This window comes from Protomyctophum parallelum, assembly GCF_964188405.1.
Source record: "Protomyctophum parallelum genome assembly, chromosome: 15".
Lineage (NCBI taxonomy): Eukaryota > Metazoa > Chordata > Actinopteri > Myctophiformes > Myctophidae > Protomyctophum > Protomyctophum parallelum.
This window is the reverse complement of record NC_139710.1, coordinates 3331504-3354286: the sequence shown is the minus strand read 5'-3', so window position 1 is coordinate 3354286 and position 22783 is coordinate 3331504. Positions and strand designations below refer to the sequence as shown.

Sequence of the window (22783 nt, the reverse complement as noted above, 5' to 3'; positions counted from 1 at the left end):
CAAATTCCAAAATGTGAGGACACTCGGACACTCCCACACCATATGGAAGAATGTACCTATGGTGTTCGAAGTGCAGAAAGTGCAGTTGATTATTTAAAATCCGCATAGCATACAATCTACAGGGGGTTAAGTATGTCCTATGAACAAAATTTAGATGAATTTGTTGATGATCAGGATTCCTAGAAGACAGGACAACATTAGACCACACTGTATCCCAGCTCCAATCTGGATCTAATCAATGTTAATTTAACTCTGATAGTGTACAAATGGAACCAAATATTTGGTTCCATTTGTACACTCTCTGAGTTACAGATCCATAAGGGTCCATTTGGTTCCAAACTATCATTTAGCTGGGGGACCCCCTGGAACTCCCTCAAGGACCCCTGGGGGTCCCCGGACCCCACTTTTGGGAACCACTACCATAGGGCATTTGAATCACATCCGTGAATCAATATCTTCTACAGGGACTATTTTCAGCTAGACCTTTCTAATCAAGTCACGCTTTAATGCGGTAATAATAAACAAATAATAACTTTAACAACAACAAAAACGAGCTCCTCACCAGAACATGATGGTTGCGACGGCGTAGATAGTGAGGAAGAGCCAGATGATGAAGGGGTCACTGTGGAACAGCACCCTGCCATACTTCAGGATGACCGTCAGAGCCGTGACAGAGATGGACAGCTGGACGAAGCCTGTGATGAACCAGGCCACCCAGTGCACGGCGTTGTTCAGTCCCATCATCTTCATCACCTGAGAAGACAAACAATACACATCATTCATTGCCAGAATTCATTCTACGCCTTATTTGCACTACAGCCCATTTCATGCTTGTGCAATCTCAATGCGCTTCACGTTAAATCAAATGACAACCATTGTAGGGAAATACAGTAAAGTCTAAAAAATGTGCAGTGATTTCTGACCTCACTCGCACATTACGCAGGCACACGCTCATGTAAGAACTCTCTCCTTGGGATACATCACTGAGGATACGTCCCAGGTGCATCCATTTATGTATGTATTTTGTTATAGTTCTTCTATTTATAGTGACTCATAGGAATAGACTAAGTGACAACCAGGAATAGTCTGGTGACCACCGGAGAGACGGGTGGCAGCCGGAAATTAGACGGCACCCGGGAGCAGTATGGGTTAGCGCCCCAGCCTGTGTCTTCCGTGAGGAAGAAGCCCAACAAACCCACGGTGAGGCCTTTAGGAGGGCCATGCAAGCCTCAAGCGGAGCCGGCGGCACCACCAAGGGCAAGGTGGAGCCTGCGGAACCGTTCCGGCTTGAGAATCCACCATTCCTGAATAAAGTGCCTGGTGCTGGGAGTCTGGTGCAACGCACAGGGCCTGGCCTGGTGAGAGCAGGAGTGGACCTGGTGAGACGTAGGAGGGGCCCGGACAGGTGTCAACCCACAGAGCCTAGTCCTTCCATGTGCCAGAATGGTACCTCCCAGTCCAGGCAGAGTAGTTCAGGAGGAATGGATTGTGTGGCCCTGGTTTTTCCCTAATGGGACTTATCGAGGGTAGCTACTGGGACGTAAGTCGGGACTTGATCACTCCCGGCTGGGTCACCTGAGTGAGGGGTATGATGTTGCGAGACCCGAAACCCCGATGACCTTGGGATACATCACTGAGGATACGTCCCAGGTGCATCCATTTATGTATGTATTTTGTTATAGTTATATCTCACACACACACACACACACACACACACACACACACACACACACACACACACACACACACACACACACACACACACACACACACACACACACACACACACACACACACACACACACACACACACACACACACACACACACACACGTATAGGGAGGAAATGAAGTGATCTGAGCAATCAGTAGTAATGTGTTCAGCTATTTTTGTCCTGCATGGTGAGCAATCTGGCTGCAGGCAGCGTTGATGGGCTGGAGCCTAGTACCAATCAGTCACATGTTATTTAAAGAGGCTGCAATCCGAGACTCATGTTAATGAATAAAACATTATTTTAACTGATCTGCATGGAAGAGTAATACTAGTTAATACAATGTAACTAGCACATATGCAGTGGTTGGAGGTGGTCTCCATACATCCTTTGAGAAATGTATACCCTGGTGTAAGGTGGGACATCTAGTCCATTGAAGTCCAATATTTCCCCAGGTCTAGTGGTGAACACCTCTTTCTTGACTGAGCAGAAGATGTTTAGAGACCCACTTTTGAATCCTGGGTGTTACAGTAGCAATTACTGTCTTGCAACTCTCTTCAACAGGAGAGGACAGACATAACATTTATGGATTGTAGCTTTAAATGCCTTTGAATGAAAGGATATTTGCAACTGTTATTTGTAGCACATAAATAGTAACCATTCGAGCACCAAGGGTTCTGGCGTACCAAGCGGTTTGTAATGGTACCAACTGTAACTTCACAATGGGGCCAAGAGATCTGACGACCAACATAGGTTTCATATCAGGTCAAGATATCACCACAGGAAAACAAATCATTCAACCAACAGAAGTGTGAGTGACACCATACTTCTACAGGTTACCACAGGGTGAAGGAGATGGACATATCATTGAATAGATACAGGAAAGCAGACGGACAGATCAACAAACAACAGGACAGATGGGTAATACAGAAGGCAAATAAAACAGAAATAAGACAGAAAGGGAGGCGGACAAAATTGTCCATCTGCATTTAGACTACAGACAAGCAATGGGACATTGAGACTAGTGTACAAACCAAGGTCATAAATAAAGACTAATGCCTGACAGACAGACCTCTTTGAGGCGGTGCTCCTTCTCAGCCACGATGTGCTGAATCATCATGGCAACCGAGTAGACCCAGGAGATCACCATACACAGAGGCATCATGTGTTCAATCACAAACAGGAAGCTGAACATGACAAAACTCGGGTCAATAAACACCAAACGAAAAAGTGACAAATACAAGATCAATTTATATCGTTTCTGAATTGATGTATTTTATTTTATTATTATTTATTTTTCGCATCTTGACATTTGTATCTATCCCAGTAGTGTGTAAATTCCCCTGAGCTTTAATTTATAAGGATATAACGGTAAATATAAATCAATTCATGTGGATCTCTAAAAAAATATTGATGGGTAACGGCGTGGCACCAACTGACGCCATGGGGCCAGCCTGTGACATCAGCTGTCTATGACATGAAGTATCTAGGACATATTACTTTGGGCAAGGTTTCAGCCTTGATGATGACGTATGGTGATTGGTGATGAATCTGATGTCTGATGATGTATTGACCTACATGATGTCACAGCGGGCGGAATAATAAGGAATAGACTCAAACACACAAAGCTACAAATGTTGGAGCGGTTGGCACTGCTCAAAAAGCATGAATATGAAGATGCAAAAGCATGGAATGATATGAGTGATACGATGTGTATATCACACTGAATGTGATGTCCTGCCATGTATTACCACGTATTACTCATCTTAATTGTTTTTGGCTCTATAGCTTAACCCATTCTGACCTGAGATCAGATTCATACGAGGTTTCCACTGGACACACACTGGACTGATTAACCCATTCTGACCTGAGATCAGATTTAAAAAATGTCAGTCGTTCTTCAATTTTTCAAAAATAGCAGACCTACAAGCTCATATCGCGCCACTCGGTGGCGCGATATGAGCTTGTAGATCTGCTATTTTTCAATAGCTAAAGCATAACATGATGCCGACACCAAAATGGGTGCCCGGTCAGAATGGGTTAAGGCCACCATGGGACCACATGACAAAAAGGTCCAATACTGTTCACGGTTATTAATATCTCTCTGTTGACGCTCGTTCCTTACTCGTCTCGTGTGTAACATGGGTAAGGAAACATCTGGATGTAGTTCCTTACTCGTCTTGTGTGTAACATGGGTAAGGAAACATCTGGACGTAGTTCCTTACTCGTCTTGTGTGTAACATGGGTAAGGAAACATCTGGACGTAGTTTCTTACTCGTCTCGTGTGTAACATGGGTAAGGAAACATCTGGACGTAGTTCCTTAAGGCTCATACATAGTCTGGATTTACGGTGGTTAGGTGACCACCGAACTACAACATGACGTCACGAGCCACGGTGAAGAGCAAACCACCGCCACCGCTCCAGCCCATCTCTCTGTTTTTACTCACCACCGCTCAATGTTATTTCAGCTCCGGTGATCAGCTCACCACCGGAGCGGTGGTCACCTCACCACCGAAAATCCAGACTATGAATAGGCCTTTACTCGTCTCGTGTGTAACATGGGTAAGGAAACATCTGGACGTAGTTCCTTACTCGTCTCGTGTGTAACATGGGTAAGGAAACATCTGGACGTAGTTCCTTACTCGTCTCGTGTGTAACATGGGTAAGGAAACATCTGGACGTAGTTCCTTACTCGTCTCGTGTGTAACATGGGTAAGGAAACATCTGGACGTAGTTCCTTACTCGTCTCGTGTGTAACATGGGTAAGGAAACATCTGGACGTAGTTCCTTACTCGTCTCGTGTGTAACATGGGTAAGGAAACATCTGGACTTACTCGTCTCGTGTGTAACATGGGTAAGGAAACATCTGGACGTAGTTGCCGGGCTCCACCACATCATGGCCCACAAATGTGTTAATGATGGCTCTCTCCATCATATCTGAGAGAAATAGAGATGGATAGACATTAGAAGGAGAAGGCAAATATAAATCTCTACATTTCAATCTTAACCACTTAAACCCTAGCAGCTTTATGATCGCCTAGCAGCTAGGTGAACATTCGGCGAAAAGAATGGCCAAACATTCTGCAAGAAGAGCAGATAAAGCTCACAACACAAAGAGATTTGGTGCAGAGAAAAAACAGAGCCTCTGGAGACCCCGGTCCACACAGTATAGGGTTTAAGTGTTTTTACTCAAACTGACACTACGTACACTACGTACAGACACAGCTATGGGTTTTTACTCAAACTGACACTACGTACACTACGTACAGACACAGTTATGGGTTTTTACTCAAACTGACACTACGTACACTACGTACAGACACAGTTATGTGTTTTTACTCAAACTGACACTACGTACACTACGTAGAGACACAGCTATGGGTTTTTACTCAAACTGACACTACGTACAGACACAGTTATGTGAAGAAGTTGAGCATGAAATGCAACAAGGATATAAGGACATGTGCAAAGCTTGCAGAGCGTGTGTGCAAAGGAGAAGTGCTAGCTACAGTAAAAGATATAAGCCAGGAGGAAAAAGTAAAGTCCCCCTCCCCCATCAGACCAAAACACTAGCAGATAACGTAAAATCATATAATATAAAAAACAGTTTGAGCATACAAAGTGGCTTAAATCAACCACACTTTACATCTTAATGAGCCATGTCTCTCTCCGACTGCCCTGTCAAGCCCAATTCAAATGTATCTGTCAAATAAGCAGCTTCTATTCTCTCCTACATGTACCTCCTAAATAAAGAATGACTTGAGGAGAGAGGAAGTGCTTCGTCTGCAGCTTGCGCTGGTATCCACACAGGTGTGTGTGTGTGTGCTAGTAAGCACTTTACCCACACAAATTCTATTCTTAAAAAATAAAATAAAATAAACAAGTCGTTTGACACAACATTCTCAGCCCCAGTGGACTTGTGTTTGGGACTATTGATTTATAGTGTGCTGGTTTGCCATAGATCTGCAGACAGCGTTAACCCATTCTGACCTGAGATCAGATTCATACGAGGTTTCCACTGGACACACACTGGTCTGACGAACCCATTCTGACCTGAGATCAGATTCTAAAAATGTCAGTCGTTCTTCGATTTTTTTCAAAAATAGCAGACCTACAAGCTCGTATCGCGCCACTCGGTGGCGCGATATGAGCTTGTAGATCTGCTATTTTTCAATAGCTAAAGCACGACATGATGCCAACACCAAAATGGGTGCCCGGTCAGAATGGGCTAAAGCAACCATGCCAATGTAAGAGGAAGCGTTCTCCTTCCAGCTCTGGCAGATGAACAACAAATCAAATGTCCATTTATGCCTGATGTATTAAATCAATCAATGTGCATTACATTCGCCCATTCACACACAGACAGCGGAGGAAACCACTCAAGGCACCAACCTATACTCATCGTGAGCAGTAAGGGGTTACCCAAAAAATTACGTATTTTCTATCAATTACACACCCCATGAAGCCTTGAATTCATGGAGATTTTTTTGTCGCATTCCTAAGCCATTAATTTGATAACTTACTGCCGGCCTATGTACAGTAGGGTTTAACCCATTCTGACCGGGCACCCATTTTGGTGTCAGCATCATGTTATGCTTTATCTATTGAAAAATAGCAGATCTACAAGCTCATATCGCGCCACCGAGTGAAAAATCGAAGAGCGACTGACATTTCTAGAATCTGATCTCAGGTCAGAATGGGTTCATCAGACCAGTGTGTGTCCAGTGCGGAAACCTCGTATGAATCTGATCTCAGGTCAGAACGGGTTAAGCTTTTAAAGAGCCATTGCTCCCAGTATACTGTACCTTGAATCCAGACAAAACCATAGAGGAAATAGAACTTTCCACCGGTGTTGGGCCCGGGACGCCAGTATGCACGGCGGATCTCGTTGGTCTTCTCCGTGAAGCTGGAGTTCTGTCGGATCTTGTACATAACATGTGGAGGCAGAGAGCCGTCTTTGTCCGTCTGGAAAATAACACCTGAGCGAGGTAGAGAAAATGCACAGCTTTGGTTTGATTCCTGTGGCGTTAAAAACACACCAGTCCTGTGTGATATCTGTATGCATGTCAGCGAAAACTGAAATTGGGCAGCAGAAACCAGCCGATGTGCGAAGTGCCTTGGGATTAACACAATATATTTGAAATATACTATATAAAAGCAGTAAAGCACACAAATAATCAGACCCGTCTGAAGTGTACTGTACTGTACTGTACTGTACTGTACTGTACTGTACTGTACTGTACTGTACTGTACTGTACTGTACTGTACTGTACTGTACTGTACTGTACAAGCCCCCCTCCCTGGCCTGTGTGTGTCTGTGTCTGTGTGTTAGGCTGTACAACAGTGACACTTGGTGGTGAACAAACGCTATAACGCTATTTTCATGCTCAGACACAGGGACACAGGGACACAGGCACACACATAGCTGTCTATAGGAGTGGTTGCACCACTAAAAAATATTAACTGGGATTTTGTGACAACCACACATGAACTCACTGGCAAACACAGACACATTGTCCTGGTACGCTTGGTTCAGGGTGTAGTTCACGATACTGTCTTCGTCGGGAAAGCCTTTGAAGATGTCTACGCTGACCTGCAATGATCAGAACAATGCACAACAAATCAGACCTGTACTGTACTGTACTGTACTGTACTGTACTGTACTGTACTGTACTGTACTGTACTGTACTGTACTGTACTGTACTGTACTGTACTGTACTGTACTGTACTGTACTGTACTGTACTGCACTGCACTGCACTGCACTGCACTGTACTGTACTGTACTGTACTGTACTGTACTGTACTGTACTGTACTGTACTGTACTGTACTGTACTGTACTGTACTGTACTGCACTGCACTGTACTGTACTGTACTGTACTCAAGCCCTTCTCCCTGGCCTGTGTGTGTCTGTGTCTGTGTGTTAGGCTGTGCAACTTGGTGGTGAACAAACGCTATAATGCGGACACAGCCAGCGACGGACACAGACACACACATAGCTGTCTATGTGCGGTTTGCACCACTCAATAATACAAAGCATGCTCACTGCCATAGAGCACTCATGTAACATAACATGAAACATTTACAGAACAGAAATGTATTTTACATTTGACAGCATACATGATCATCAGTTAGCAGGACACTACTGCAAATACTGTAACATGCAATGGAAGAAATATAGAAGGACAGGAGCACACAAAACTACGACGTCGCCACTTGGTTGACAGTGGGCCGCCAGCGGTCTTTACTTGCACCCCCTCCTTTTTTCTCTGTCCTCACCAAATATCGATGCCAAAGATAGCCAATGCACAGGCTCACGACACGCCGCATTGCAACGCTTTGTGAGCTTGTTATTTTCGGCGCATTTCTGCCTATTTTCACAGAATGTTCATCCGTTACGACATGCCCAGAGCAGGGCCGCTGGGTAATTCATGTGGTTATTACAGTATGACATGCCCAGAGCAGGGCCGCTGGGGTTCATGTGGTTAACCCATTCTGACCTGAGATCAGATTCATACGAGGTTTTCCACTGGACACACACTGGTCTGATTAACCCATTCTGACCTGAGATCAGATTGTAAAAATGTCAGTCGTTCTTCGATTTTTACAAAAATAGCAGACCTACAAGCTCGTATCGCGCCACTCGGTGGCGCGATATGAGCTTGTAGATCTGCTATTTTTCAATAGCTAAAGCATAACATGATGCTGACACCAAAATGGGTCCCCGTTCAGAATGGGTTAATCATTATTTTATACTTTGGATATTAAAAAATAGCAGATCTGCTATATATTCTTTTTAAATCGTGAACATAAAAAAAAAAAAAAAAAAAGAATAGCAAACATTTTGCTTCTGGGGGGTGCCTGGAACAAATATTTGGGTCTGCGGCAAAATACATATAACTTTGAAGGCCCTCGACATGAAGATGTTTGATTGAGCACCAATTATATCACAACATACGGTTTTCATTCAACTTTTAGGATTTAGAAGACATTTTTAGATTCGGCCTTAGGTCTTAATGGGTCAAGGAGCCTATAGGGGCAGCAGAACTCATATTACTGCAGGGTAGCTGTCTGAGTTTGGCTCGATAAGATTGTGTTTCTGTGGACTCTTGCTTGACACAGGCTTCCCTTAACCCATTCTGACCGGGCACCCATTTTGGTGTTGGCATCATGTTATGCTTTAGCTATTGAAAAATAGCAGATCTACAAGCTCATATCGCGCCACCGAGTGGCGCGATACGAGCTTGTAGGTCTGCTATTTTTGAAAAATCGAAGAACGACTGACATAGAAACATAGCTTTATCAGAAAACTGTCAGGATGTAGAAGACGTTTATAGAATCTGATCTCAGGTCAGAATGGCTTCCCATAGTAGACTGTCTCTCAGTGGACTGCAGGTCCACTGTGCTGGTGTCTAATGTCCATGGATGTAATACTGTACGGTGACTGTCACCTTTGACTTACAAGTGGATCAATGGCTAATATATATAGTTCCCTGAGGGTACAGTTGGTTGTTTCAGTAGCAAATGATGGCTTACAGTACTACAATCTGAATGCTAATTGAAATTTGAAACTAATCATTGTAGTTACATTTTCTAAATCAAATAAATACAAATAATTCAGTATCTAAACTGAAGTCCATGGCTGGCAAAACCATGTGTGTTTCTTTCTTTGAGAATTATAGTAATGCTGCTATAATAATGATAACACATTAGATACGATTCCATACAATATCTGCATCTACATACCTTAGACATGAAGTGTGTCCAGCCACAGGCTGCATTGTCTATGGTGTCTAGCTGTTCCAGTAAGGTGCTTGTGTTAGGAAGAGTATAATTGCCCTCCAGCAGGCCCTGCATCAACTCGCTGTCTGTCGCATTTAGCAGCTCCGGGTGTCTACGCAGCTCTGAGGACAGCTGGGGGGGAGAGAGTTAACAGATCAGAGATCAGCTCAATCCATTCTCTGTCCAGTGGTTGCCAAACTGTTTAGCTCAAGACCCAAAACAGAAATCCTGGGGCCCAAACTAGTGAAATAAATAAAGCTCACAAGACTCACAGATCTGGTATTTTCACTACTTCATAAACGTTGTTTTTAGGGAATTTCTTTTATTACGTTTCTTTCCTTCATGAAATAAGTTTATTTTGTGGAAATATTCAGAAAATCTTTTTAAAACAATAATGACAAACTTTAGGAAACAAAAATGTATGACATTATTCAGTTGCGACCCATGATAATGGATCCACGTCCCACTGTATTGATCTGAACCAGTATGAACCAGTGCTCCATACCCACTTGATCTGTATTGGGAACCAGTGCTCCATACCCACTTGATCTGTATTGGGAACCATGCACTGCTCCATACCCACTTGATCTGTATTGGGAACCACTGCTCCATACCCACTTGATCTGTATTGGGAACCACTGCTCCATACCCACTTGATCTGTATTGGGAACCACTGCTCCATACCCACTTGATCTGTATTGGGAACCACTGCTCCATACCCACTTGATCTGTATTGGGAACCAGTGCTCCATGCCCACTTGATCTGTATTGGGAACCACTGCTCCATACCCACTTGATCTGTATTGGGAACCAGTGCTCCATACCCACTTGATCTGTATTGGGAACCAGTGCTCCATACCCACTTGATCTGTATTGGGAACCAGTGCTCCATACCCACTTGATCTGTATTGGGAACCAGTGCTCCATGCCCACTTGATCTGTATTGGGAACCACTGCTCCATACCCACTTGATCTGTATTGGGAACCACTGCTCCATACCCACTTGATCTGTATTGGGAACCACTGCTCCATACCCACTTGATCTGTATTGGGAACCAGTGCTCCATGCCCACTTGATCTGTATTGGGAACCAGTGCTCCATGCCCACTTGCTCTGTATTGGGAACCACTGCTCCATACCCACTTGCTCTGTATTGGGAACCAGTGCTCCATACCCACTTGATCTGTATTGGGAACCAGTGCTCCATACCCACTTGATCTGTATTGGGAACCACTGCTCCATGCCCACTTGATCTGTATTGGGAACCAGTGCTCCATACCCACTTGCTGTGGGGTCTGGAGCCCATTGTGGCATGCATTTCAGATAAACAGAGAAACAATGTTCAGTTGATTTACCCTGATCAAGATGTTTTTAATATACCTGCTGTAGCCAGACCAGGTGGTGGTGCAGCTTGCCCTCTTCCAGAAAGGTCCTGAGCTGGGCAGAAATGTTGAGCCACACACGGGCATAGTGGGTCACGTTCCCCACGAATGCAAATGTCTCGTTGGCCTAAGAAAAGCGATGCAGGTATTAAATAACCCTGGTTTAGTATATTAAGAGCCCTCTCAGGGGGCTGTTCACTTCTTTCTTAATATAGCTTACTCCTGCATCCCTCCCTCTATCTTGTGTCTTAATATAGCTTCCTCCTGCATCCCTCCCTTCCTCCCTCAGTCTCTCACTCTTCCTCACTGTTCACTTGTTTCTTAATATAGCCTATTACTGCATTCCTACCTTCCTCCCTCTATATGTCCCACTCTTCCTCACATCGCTCTCACATTTTCCAGTCCACTTGCTAAGATAGTAGATCTATGGAGCCGCTGCCATGAGCGAGGCCCAGGTAACTTACAGAGAATCAATGGCAGATTGTGCTAACGTGGTATTCTGGACCTCTAGGGAAGCAGCGGGATAGCACAAGAAGCTATAGGGACATATGAATCAGTTGAGTCATTGACTTGGTGTGAAATCCACCCCACAGCTCGTGTACACTGCATGATTAATGTCTGGAGCATGACATACAAATGATGACACTGCTCCCATTAAATATAGTGGACCCTTGAATTCAATGTAAGTTTCTCTGGTGGTGGTTGTAGCATCCATCAGTAAAGAATTATGACATTGAACACAGTAAACTGTTAAGAATTTAACCATAATAGTACATTGTTGAGCAAAGTAACAACTACTTCAAGTTTACAAAGCCTTTGTTTGTTTATAATTGATGATTTGTATACGCCTACACCAACTGTGAAACAACTGCACACACAAAGCCAAAGCTTTATCTGTAGTACTTGCCTTCTGGATCACTTTATCCACCTGGGAGCCAATGGGAGAATAGAGGATCTTGGGATTTGTAGTCATCAGATGCACAAGTAAACCCAGGTTTCTCTGCTCCTTGCTGGTGAAGCCTAAGGAACTCATATTGCCCTGTTTCAGAGCTTCGGGCTCAATGATCCTGTATAGGATAGATCATGGGTTAAAAAAGCTTATTCTATATACCGGTATATGCACTGTATTCCTACATTTGGAGTGATAACCACTGTTAAGCTAGATTGAATCTACAGTTATGGTCACCATGTCACTTGTTTCCAAGAAAAAAGTCTTCCTCCATTTCAAGTTGGCAGTGATTTTCTCTCAAAATGCAATGTTTTGAAAATGACCATGAAACACACATATAGAGAGTAGTATCATTCTCAGTGTTAATTTAGCTCAGAGAGTTGAATTAATACTCATGATGCATACAAACACATTTGATCCACTTTCACTTTTGTTTGGAGGTGAGCTGCCTCCTTCACACAAGATGGACTATCTTGCTGGAAGGACTTTAACAATCTACTAAATCTTTGCTGGACAGTACAGCTACCTGTTGTTCCCACACAGAATGGGCTGCAGTCCTGCCCAGAGCTGCACAAAGGCTGAGAACTGAGAGTGGGGGTTCTCTGCTTCCCCCTTCCCAGCTCCTTCTTCTCCTCCTTCCGCCGCCTCGTCTCCGGGAATGTCGGTGGCGTTCGGACCCCAGGTTGTGGCGTTAAAGGGCCAAGAGGAGGAGATGTTGGAAGGGGACGGGGACGCGCGGCCAGCGCAGGCTCCCTTGGGGAGGAGGCGTGCGAGGCCGGAGAGGAGGTCCACGTCCCTGAGGAGCGTCTCCACATCAGCCAGGTCCTTCAGAAGGGCTGCCAGGTGAGACTGGGACAGAGGGCCAGAGGAGTCGGTCTGCTCCAGTCGAAGCTGGAAGGAAGAGGTACAAGGAAGGGAAGGGGAAGAAGAGGAGGAGGTGGAGATAGATGGAGGGAGGGGTGGAATGAAAGCAGGAGAGTATGAATCTTTTCTTCCCCTGCAAGTATCTCTAAAGTAGATTTAAAGTATCTTTATCTTTGCTCTATCCTTGCCCTTGTTTAGTATTCCTGCATTCATTGTCTCCACCAGGCCGAAGGCATGGGGGGAGAGTATGTTTTGCACTCCGTCCGTCCGTGTGTCCGTCCGTCCGTCCGTCCGTGTGTGTGTGTGTCCGTCCGTGTGTCCGTGAGCAGCTAATCTCGGCCACCGTTAACCCGGTCGATGCCAAATTTTGCACACACACTCCCTGGATGCCAACGATGAACCTCTGCCCCAAACTTTCCAGAACGGCCTGTTATAGCGCCACCAGGAGGCCACTTTGTGCAAAACAAGTTTTTGCACAGTACACCTACAGATTTTGTCCAAACATCACGCAAATTGGTACACAGTCTCTCTAGAGCCATTCAACGAAACCGGTCTTTCAGATTTATCACACTCCATCCTGATTGGTTAAGATTGGCTTCCAAAGTTCACAGGAGTGCACAGTTTCAAACAAAATGCTGCAAATCATGAACACATCGTGTGATTTCCCTGAAATTGTGCACCCACATTCCCACTAGGCCCAGGACGAAATGCCACATGAACAATTTCAACTCAGCCTCAAGGTGGCGCTATAACTGGCCGAAAAGTGTTTTTACCTCTAACTGCACGGATCTGTGGATAACTTTGTATGCCAACTCCCTAGAGGCCAAGGAAAAACCTTTGTCTGGAATTTTTCACATCTGCTCTTTATAGCGCCACCAGGAGGCTGACATATGTAAAACACATTTTCTATTATTACTCCTTCAGATTTTATCCAAATTTCACGCAAATCGGTACACATGATCTCCATAGTCATGTGATCAAGACAGGTTTGTTTGATTTCTCATATTCCATCCTGATTGGCCACGATTGGCTCCTACAGTTTTCAGGAGTAGCCCGCTTTGTACAAATCGCCACAACTCCTCAACGCAGCGTCCGATTGCGATGAAACTGTGCACGCATATTCCCACTAGGCTGAGGAAGAATCCTGGTGGAGACCTGTGCCCAGAAGGGCACTTTTTCTAGTTTATGTTGTGTTGGATAATCCAATGAGCATGCACAGAGAACTTCTGAACAAACACCAAACGCACTGCAAGCCATTCGCTTCCTTATTGACGGGACCCAAGTGGTGTCGGAAATGGAGGAGTGCTTGTTTTGTATCACTCAATCCCTGCATACTTCCTCATTGATCAATGCATGTAAATGCTCGCCTTTGGTGAGGCTCGGATTGGCTTTTGGCATGTGATGTTAAAACCCATTCAGGTTGTGTGCCCTGTGTAAAAGTGAATAAAGTCTGAAGACCAGATTGTTGTGGTAAAACACAATAATATTGTTTTTGCGATATGCAGAGCACAAAAAGCTCAAAAAAATACATTAACCAAACAAAAGACACAACTATTGGGTTCTTTAAAGGGAGACTTAACCCTTTTTGCAAAAACATATATGTTAATGACGTTTAGAATATTTAGAACACTTTCCTGGGGGTGTTTGTGAGTGTAATTTGTGTTTTTAGATATCTTAGATTTTAGCAGTGAGCCAAGTGTCTCTGATGTCATGGACACTGGGCTCACTTACTTCCTGGACTACAATTCCCATAATGCTTTGGTGTACTACTCCTCCTTGTGGATAGGGGGAGGGCTATAGTCCAGGAAGTAAGTGAGCCCGGTGTTCATGACATCATAGACACTGGGCTCACTGCTAAAATCTAAAATATCTAAAACAGGAAAGTGTTCTAAATCTTCTAAACTTCATTAACATATCTTTTTTTGCAAAAAGGGTGAAGTGTCCCTTTAACGTTCAAACGGTAGAAGGTCACAGTCAAGGTCAGAAATGAGAATGGATGGGCAGATTAAGCATAGTGCTGGCAGAGGTATGCACTCTCATGAGTCTAATCTTTTCTGGGTTTCTTTGGAAATTGCTTGGGCAAATGTTACCACTTATTTTGATGAGCGTGGCAGTAAAGGTATTAAGTAGAAGGCTTTAAGCGGATACCTTCTGGATGACCCTCTGCATGTCAATCTGATCTCTCAGCTCCTGGCTCATCTTCTCAAAACGTTCAGCCCTCTGCTCCTCCCGTCCACCGCAGACCACGCTGTGATAGGCCTGCAGCACTGACCGCTGCTTCTCAGGGACCAGAAGGATCTTGTTCAGCTCACCAGTCCCGTCCTCGCCACAGGTGAGCATTTCTAACATAGCACCTGTCAGAAGGACCCCCTTGACAAGAAGAGGGAGAATGGTGGATTATTGTCTGCAATATGACCATATCGGTAACACTTTATATTAAGGTCACCTTTGTAATGCATTATAAGCTCATTTATACCGCATTATAATGTGCTTATAAGGCCTTACAACACTCGTTATATCATGTATAACAACTTATAACCACGTCTATAACATATTGTGCTGGTCATAATGCATTATTATGCTCAGTGGAACAGCACATTGTAACTATTATAACTTAGGTGGTTATAAAGGCACATAGAGAAGTGCTGCAAATGTCGGTGTCATAATGCATTATAACCAATGTGTATTAAATGGAATAATGTCTTATAAACCTCAATAATACCCTATAGCATGACTTTGTGACCTTTAAGTAAAGTGACAAAACTTTGTATGATATGCTATAGTATATTATTGATGTTTATAAGACATTATTCCATTTAATAAACACATTGGTTATAATGCATTATGACACAGACATTACAGCACTTCTCTATGTGCCTTTATAAGTTATAATAGGTATAATGTGCTGTTCCACTGAGCATAATAATGCATTATGACCACACTTATAATATATATAATATATAAACGTAGTTATAAGTGTTATAATGCCTTATAAGCACATTATAATGCATTATAAATGCGCTATAATGCATTATAAAGACGACCTTAATATAAAGTGTTACCACAATGTAATTCCTCCCTAGCTCCTGGGCTAAGGCTGAAGCATATTCCGTACGATAATATTGAATATTGCTGTATTTTTGGTGGGATGACATCGCAGTATAGAATTCCAAGACTAGGAATTGATTAATTTCCAGCTTTTCAATTATTCTTCCATTTCTAAAACACTCAGAGCTCTCTGCACTGATGAGAATAATGCAACCACTCGGTTCAATGCATTATCAATGCATTGAACTCAATGTTGCCCTGAGCTATGGCATGCCTTGAAGTTGGAATCGGTGGTGGTAACATGGTTACTGGTGTCTATTTGTCATTCAGCACGTAAACCTCTGCCTGACACAAATGGCAAACACTCAACACTGCATGAACAATTGAACACAGTAGTTGAATATCGCCTGAAATAATCTTATTTAACAAGTAACAACTTATATTAAAACCTATATCATTGCCTTTCTCTCTATACAGAAAATGTCTTTGCCGACAATAGTTGCTCTCCAAGCTGTCACATTGCAACATTTTGTGAGCATGTGAGCATGTATTTGTTTGTGAGCATGTATTTTTTGCCAAATACTGTATTCACCCCCAGAATAGGGTCACGGCTCGCTTGGGTTTTAAAGGGACACAATTGGGATATTAACTAAATGATAACTAAAGAGGTCTACAACACACAAACTACTAATAAGAAATGCTGTATTATATTCCCAGCTGGGTCTGGCTGTACCTCCACTTCCTTCAGCCCCTGTGGATCGGTTTGGCTCTCGACTCCGGCCAGGCCCAGAGCCTGGGATATGACTTTCAGCAGGGCCTGCCTGTGGGTCACTGTGCTAGGGTCACGCAAAGCTTTATGAATCAGTCCTCCGTTCAGATTCTGTAGCCCTCCCAGTAGCTTGTCCTGAGGATAGAGGAGGAGACAGATCAGTGTGGAGTAGAAGGCACACAGATAGACACATTGATGACACACGACAGGAACAAATATATTCATAATCATGGGTGTTCCACTAATGACAATGTCCAAATGGGTCAAAATAGTAGCCAGCCGGGGTGCACACACCTCTGCGCATGTGTACGGGGGGTGAGGGGGTGCAGAGTAAAATGGTTATCACTATTGTATTGCTCTATTCTTTATTGCAATGGTAGGTCGCAGATTACTATGAAAACCTGCAAAACATGTGACACCATATATGGCTGTTAGTCCGTCACGCCTCGTGACACGTCACGCCACCATATGGTCGTCAGTCCGTCACGCCTCGTGACACGCTCCATATATGGTCGTCTCCGTATACTGTATGAAGATCACGACGCTGACCTCGTCAAATCCTGGATAGCCATACATGGAGAAGGCTGGATCATCACCTAGATCTGCATAAATGGAGCCGGCCAGCAACTCTACATCTGGCCTCAAACCTCAAACCATTAGATCTCCATATATGGAGCTGACCTGTTCTGACATTCCATATGTTGATCCTTCCCCACTGGTCCTTCCTCTTCGATGTTTCCGTTTCTGTGGAATGCACTTCCCATTGCAGTCAGAACTGCAGCATCACTCCCAATCTTCCGCCGTAGCCTGAAAACCCACCTTTTCAGACTCCATCATGGCCCATAGCACTTACCCTAACCCCTTAGATAGAATTTCTGTTGGCTTAGATAGCATTTGACTTAGACTTATAGCATGTTATGTAGACAGCACTATAATTGTATTGTATATAGTCATAGCACGCCATAGTACATATGTATAGCATAGTAGTGAATATGTATAGTTTATTATGTATAGTGTATGTATAGTTTCATCATATAGATATTCCACTGTTACCTTCTTAGCTTACGCATGTTTCATGATAAATGCTTTTATGTGATGTATTCCCATGCTTTTGTTCTTGCCTAAATGTAAGTCGCTCTGGATTAAGAGCGTCTGCTAAATGCCTAAATTGTAAATTGTAAATTGTTTCCCTTTGAAACTCCCGCCCCAAAGTTATTAGTGGCCTGCCAGCCAGCGAAAACTAGAATTCTCAACAGGCCCGAAAATGAAGGGCCCTCATCAAACCCTGTACACTCAAGACTGCTGCCACCCTTATATCTCCATATACAGTATGGAGCTGACCTGTTCTGACATTCCATATGTTGATCTGACCTCATCAAACCCTGTACACTCAAGACACGCTCCATATATGCCAAAACAGAATTAATTCCATATGTTGATCTGACCCCCCCATGCCAGCTCACCCAGCAGTCTGCCGTCACCCAGGCGGATGTGTGCACGCAACCTCGCCTCTCGCCCTCAGGGCGTCTTGAGCAGAGCTAAGCCCACATTGTGAGAGTGTGTGTGTGCGCGTGTGTGTGTGTGTGTGTGTGTGTGTGTGTGTGTGCATGCGTGCGTGTGCACGTGTGCGTACCTCCAGGTGAAGGACTTTGTCTCCAGGCATGTGTCCAGTGCGTTTTGACTTGTGCACCCAGCTGTGACCTCCACCATCTTTGGGATACGTGCCAAAGATAAGGTTGTACACCTAGGGCACATTACAGAGGAAGCATTAGGTGACTGCTCTTAACGCGCGCGCGCACGCACACACACACACACACACACACACACACACACACACACACACACACACACACACACACACACACACACACACACACACACACACACACAGGCAGAGCAGCGGTGTCAGCTGGGGTAATGGCAGCAGGGAAACGGGAATGAAACCAAATGAAAGTGAATGAATGACGGGGGGAGATAAGAGACGCCACCTGATGCCATGGCCAGACAATAGAGACAAACAGGGAGCCATTAACAGTACGGCGACAGCTATTGAGGGAGAGAAAGTAGAGGAGAGAATGGTCTCTATTGTAGACTCAAACAGGGAGGATATTGTATAACTGAGGCACCTTTTATGGCGCTTCAAAAAGGAAGTGTGTGTGTGTGTGTGTGTGTGTGTGTGTGTGTGTGTGTGTGTGTGTGTGTGTGTGTGTGTGTGTGTGCGCGCGCACACACGCGCGCACCAAAAATGAAATCAGTTACAAAAGATACTTTTTCCCATGCATGAGTTATGAGTTATTATCTCTCTGACTTAAAGAGTATCACTTTGGAGATGTTTTGTATTATATTTTATAGATACTTTATGGGGTATCATGGATGTATTATTGGCTGTAATTGACATGTACGATGTAGCTTTTGAAGTTGTCATTTTATTTCTGCCTCTTGGCCAGTTCCCACTTGAAAAAGTGTTTTTACTGGTTAAATGAAGGTTAAAAATAATAATAATCTGTACTACGTTGAGTTATTTCGGAACTATCTACAGTACAGTAGGACTTCTGGGACTTACAAGTTCAGTTATGGTAATGTCACAGCAGTAGAGGATTATATACTCAAACTTGCAGAAAATGTTATGTTAACTTTGTTAATTATTGACACATGATTCTCTCTCTCTACTCTACTCTACTCTATGAACTGATTTTATTTCTTCCATGATCAAATTCCATTATTCAAATTATTTCATATCTGTCTTCTAGTTTGTTGTTTGTCAAGAACCAGATGCATAAGGAAATAGAAATGATCAGTGAACATGCATGTGTCTCCCCCCATATTATATATTAAGGCATTGATCATATTGTCAGTACTCGTGAAAAACCCATGGTAGCTTTTCACAAGGACATGGAATATTCATGACATGATTAATTACTTGGACATGACTACTGCTTACAGTACTAGACTGAATGACTGCCGTACCATGGGTATCATGAGGCATATGTTAACACTCGTATCATCCAGTGTCATTTGGAACCATTAAACAGTGCGCCCAGCGATTTGCAGCTTCAGAGCCCATTTCAAGGTGACACAGACGCCATCTTGGTTGTGCTAGATATCATAGCATGCCAAATGACCCCCGAGAGGATCGACAACCACCGGAGGTATGATTACTTCTAACGCGACGGGGCCGCGATGGGCCGTCAAAAACACAATCTTTTGTTAGAATTGGAATAATTGATTTAGATTAAGAGTTATTCACATTTTAAGATTTTTAATCCCATCCCACTTTGGATGACGGACTAGCCGGAAATGACATGGAATGTTGCCCAATAGACGCTCCCAGGCTGTAGACTGGTGCGCTCTGTTATGAAATGAGTATATGTGCCGTCTTTTGATTCATCTCCGTCTATGACGATGGGCTAAATTATTGAATAGGATGGAGACCTCCGTCTAGGGCAATAAGAGTGTTGTTTTTTTTTTACTTAGCGACTTAGAGACTGAACAGTTCAGACCAAGGCACAGCAGTGTAGAGACTGGACAGTTCAGACCAATAAGGCACAGCGGTGTAGAGACTGAACAGTTCAGACCAATAAGGCACAGCAGTGTAGAGACTGGACAGTTCAGACCAATAAGGCACAGCGGTGTAGAGACTGAACAGTTCAGACCAATAAGGCACAGCGGTGTAGAGACTGAACAGTTCAGACCAATAAGGCACAGCGGTGTAGAGACTGAACAGTTCAGACCAATAAGGCACAGCAGTGTAGAGACTGGACAGTTCAGACCAAGGCACAGCAGTGTAGAGACTGGACAGTTCAGACCAAGGCACAGCGGTGTAGAGACTGAAGAACAGTTCAGACCAAGGCACAGCGGTGTAGAGACTGGACAGTTCAGACCAATAAGGCACAGCGGTGTAGAGACTGAAGCAGAGCGTATACCTCCCTGACGCTGAGAGGTGTTCGGAGAAGCAGGCTGGCCGCATCACTGGACAGGGAGAGATTCCTGACAAGGAACTGCTGGAAAACTGATTGGTTCTTCAATATACTGGCCAGGCTGAAGCCTGGAAGGGAGCATACAGTACATACCGTAAACAATATGCACCACATGCATCATGCATCACACTGTATACACAGTCTTATAAATAAAGTGTAGTTAAACATGTTTACAATGTCCACTCTAAATCTAATCTATGTAGTGAGTGCTGCCCTGCTTTACTATACCACCACGTGTATTTTGACAATTGGTCAGAGCTACTGTCAGTCAAAGGTCTCAAGCATTGAACGTCACTGTACCAAAGCCCGCCCCATATTGCATACCGTGTCCCTATTGGGCGCACACGTTCTCGTGTGTAGAAAATGGGCGTACAATTGAGCCTCTCCAGACCGAAATCCGCCGGTGGGCAATCTTTTTTTGCCAACGGCTGATTCGGTCTGGTTTATTAACCAGGCTACTGTATATTATGATCAACACTATCTTAAATGTTAAACTCTGCTTAACCCATTCTGACCGGGCACCCATTTTGGTGTCAGCATCATGTTATGCTTTATCTATTGAAAAATAGCAGATCTACAAGCTCATATCGCGCCACCGAGTGGCGCGATACGAGCTTGTAGGTCTGCTATTTTTGAAAAATCGAAGAGCGACTGACATTTCTAGAATCTGATCTCAGGTCAGAATGGGTTCATCAGACCAGTGTGTGTCCAGTGCGGAAACCTCCGTATGAATCTGATCTCAGGTCAGAATGGGTTAATGAATCATCTCAACTGACAGGCTCGATGTCCCCTCCCCAACGAACATGTGCCTTCCAGACCTCGGCTGCTGTTGTACAATAGATCCAGCGGCGTGGTGTCAGAGCTCAGGCTGTCCAGGTGCTGCTGAAGAGATTCCAGCTCCTGGCCCAGTCCGGGCCGCTCCGCCGTAAACAGCCGGTTCTGCTCCACCACCTCACTGATCCGCTCCAACAACTGGGACACACTGAGGGAGGAAGTGTGGTGTGTGAGTGAGTGGGAGATGTTCGGTTAATCGTGTGTTTACAATTCACCATGTTTATGACACGTGTACCTTTGCACATATTGCACATAAGCGGAACTTGTGCAGATCCTGAATGTGTTATTTCTGTTTTTAATGCAACCTTTGTACACGTTTCTGTGCCTTGTATTTTATTTGGGACTTTATTTTTACTCTGCATCTGCATAATGGCCCCACAGAATCAGAGCATTTTTTTCTTATCTTGTGCCATTTCTGGGAGGAACTATTGTACTCTAAACACCAAGCTGGGGGTGCCAAAGCTCTGTACCAGTGCATTAGTTGCAGCTGTGCCTCAGGGACAATGTTAACAGCCCATCGAGAATTGCCCGCTGTCTGTACTTCAGTGACTGTGCTCATACATTTGTTACTCACTCACTGGAATAAAGATGGTCTTCTTCAAGCTAATTCTTCAACACATCCTATTGTAAACCATTTCTGCACATTTCCTCTTTGGCATTTCCTACAAATATCTTGTACTCTTTTGTGCATTTTTACTCACCAGACAATTATTCTTCAATGTTAAATATTTTGGCACCGTTTGTCTTCTGTTAGTTTATCTTTTCATTCTATATGTACAAAAACAAACAACTGTGCAAAAAATATATTCATTAAAAAAAGTTGGAGAATATAGACCATTTGCATTGGTGGAGAACAGCGAGAACGTGACCGTACACCAAAACCCACGCTCGAATTTAAGGCAGAATTTACACTCCATTGATAAATGACGGCCTTTGGGCCAAATTCACAACGGCGTTTACGCTCATATCGTGAGTGTACGGACATTTGCGAGGATTGCCACGTTACGTGTGGAATTCATGAAATTGAACTTGGCGTGACGTTGATGGACATTGGTCGTAAAATCTGCTAATTTCCAAGTCAGCTCGGAGGGTGGTGATCACGGGATCAAGGCATGCGTATATTTATTTAGAAGGCTTTAGTCTTCATGCTGAATCAATTAATAGTCCCCAAACCTCAAATAAAATACCGGCATGTAGGCTGTGTCCCAAACATTGGTCAGCACATACACAAATGATCTATATATAGCTGAGTATCTCGCAGCTTGCGCTTATATGCCTATATGCAATTATGCATGCATTCTATGGTTCACAAACATGACGGTTTGACAGACTGACAGCAGACTGACAGTCAAGTACCGACCCGAGAAGGTGGACAGTCGGCGGGCTGATGGGGCGGAGCTACGCCCCCCCCCCCCGGCGCCCTGGGGGTGGCATCTCCCCCTGTCCCCTCAGAGGGGGCAGAACCAAG

At 44.1% G+C, this 22783-nt stretch overlaps 1 protein-coding gene across 4 annotated transcripts in view; it reads right to left on the bottom strand.

Annotated features, from left to right (window-relative positions):
* The window catches only part of abca2 (ATP-binding cassette, sub-family A (ABC1), member 2), a 115768-nt gene that overhangs the window by 37105 nt on the left and 55880 nt on the right, over nt 1–22783 (bottom strand). For 2 of the 4 annotated variants that reach the window (XM_083784568.1, XM_083784567.1), the window contains 14 exons: nt 21300–21463; nt 20428–20549; nt 18138–18248; nt 16469–16639; nt 14836–15057; nt 12350–12714; nt 11782–11941; nt 10873–11001; nt 9457–9624; nt 7209–7305; nt 6518–6691; nt 4547–4649; nt 2784–2898; nt 563–753 (listed from right to left, as the gene is read on the bottom strand). In XM_083784568.1, the coding sequence (XP_083640694.1) occupies nt 563–753; nt 2784–2898; nt 4547–4649; nt 6518–6691; nt 7209–7305; nt 9457–9624; nt 10873–11001; nt 11782–11941; nt 12350–12714; nt 14836–15057; nt 16469–16639; nt 18138–18248; nt 20428–20549; nt 21300–21463 (2292 nt within the window). The remainder of the gene's footprint in view (nt 1–562; nt 754–2783; nt 2899–4546; nt 4650–6517; nt 6692–7208; nt 7306–9456; nt 9625–10872; nt 11002–11781; nt 11942–12349; nt 12715–14835; nt 15058–16468; nt 16640–18137; nt 18249–20427; nt 20550–21299; nt 21464–22783) is intronic. The other 2 variants (XM_083784566.1, XM_083784565.1) reach the window with 2 other exon arrangements.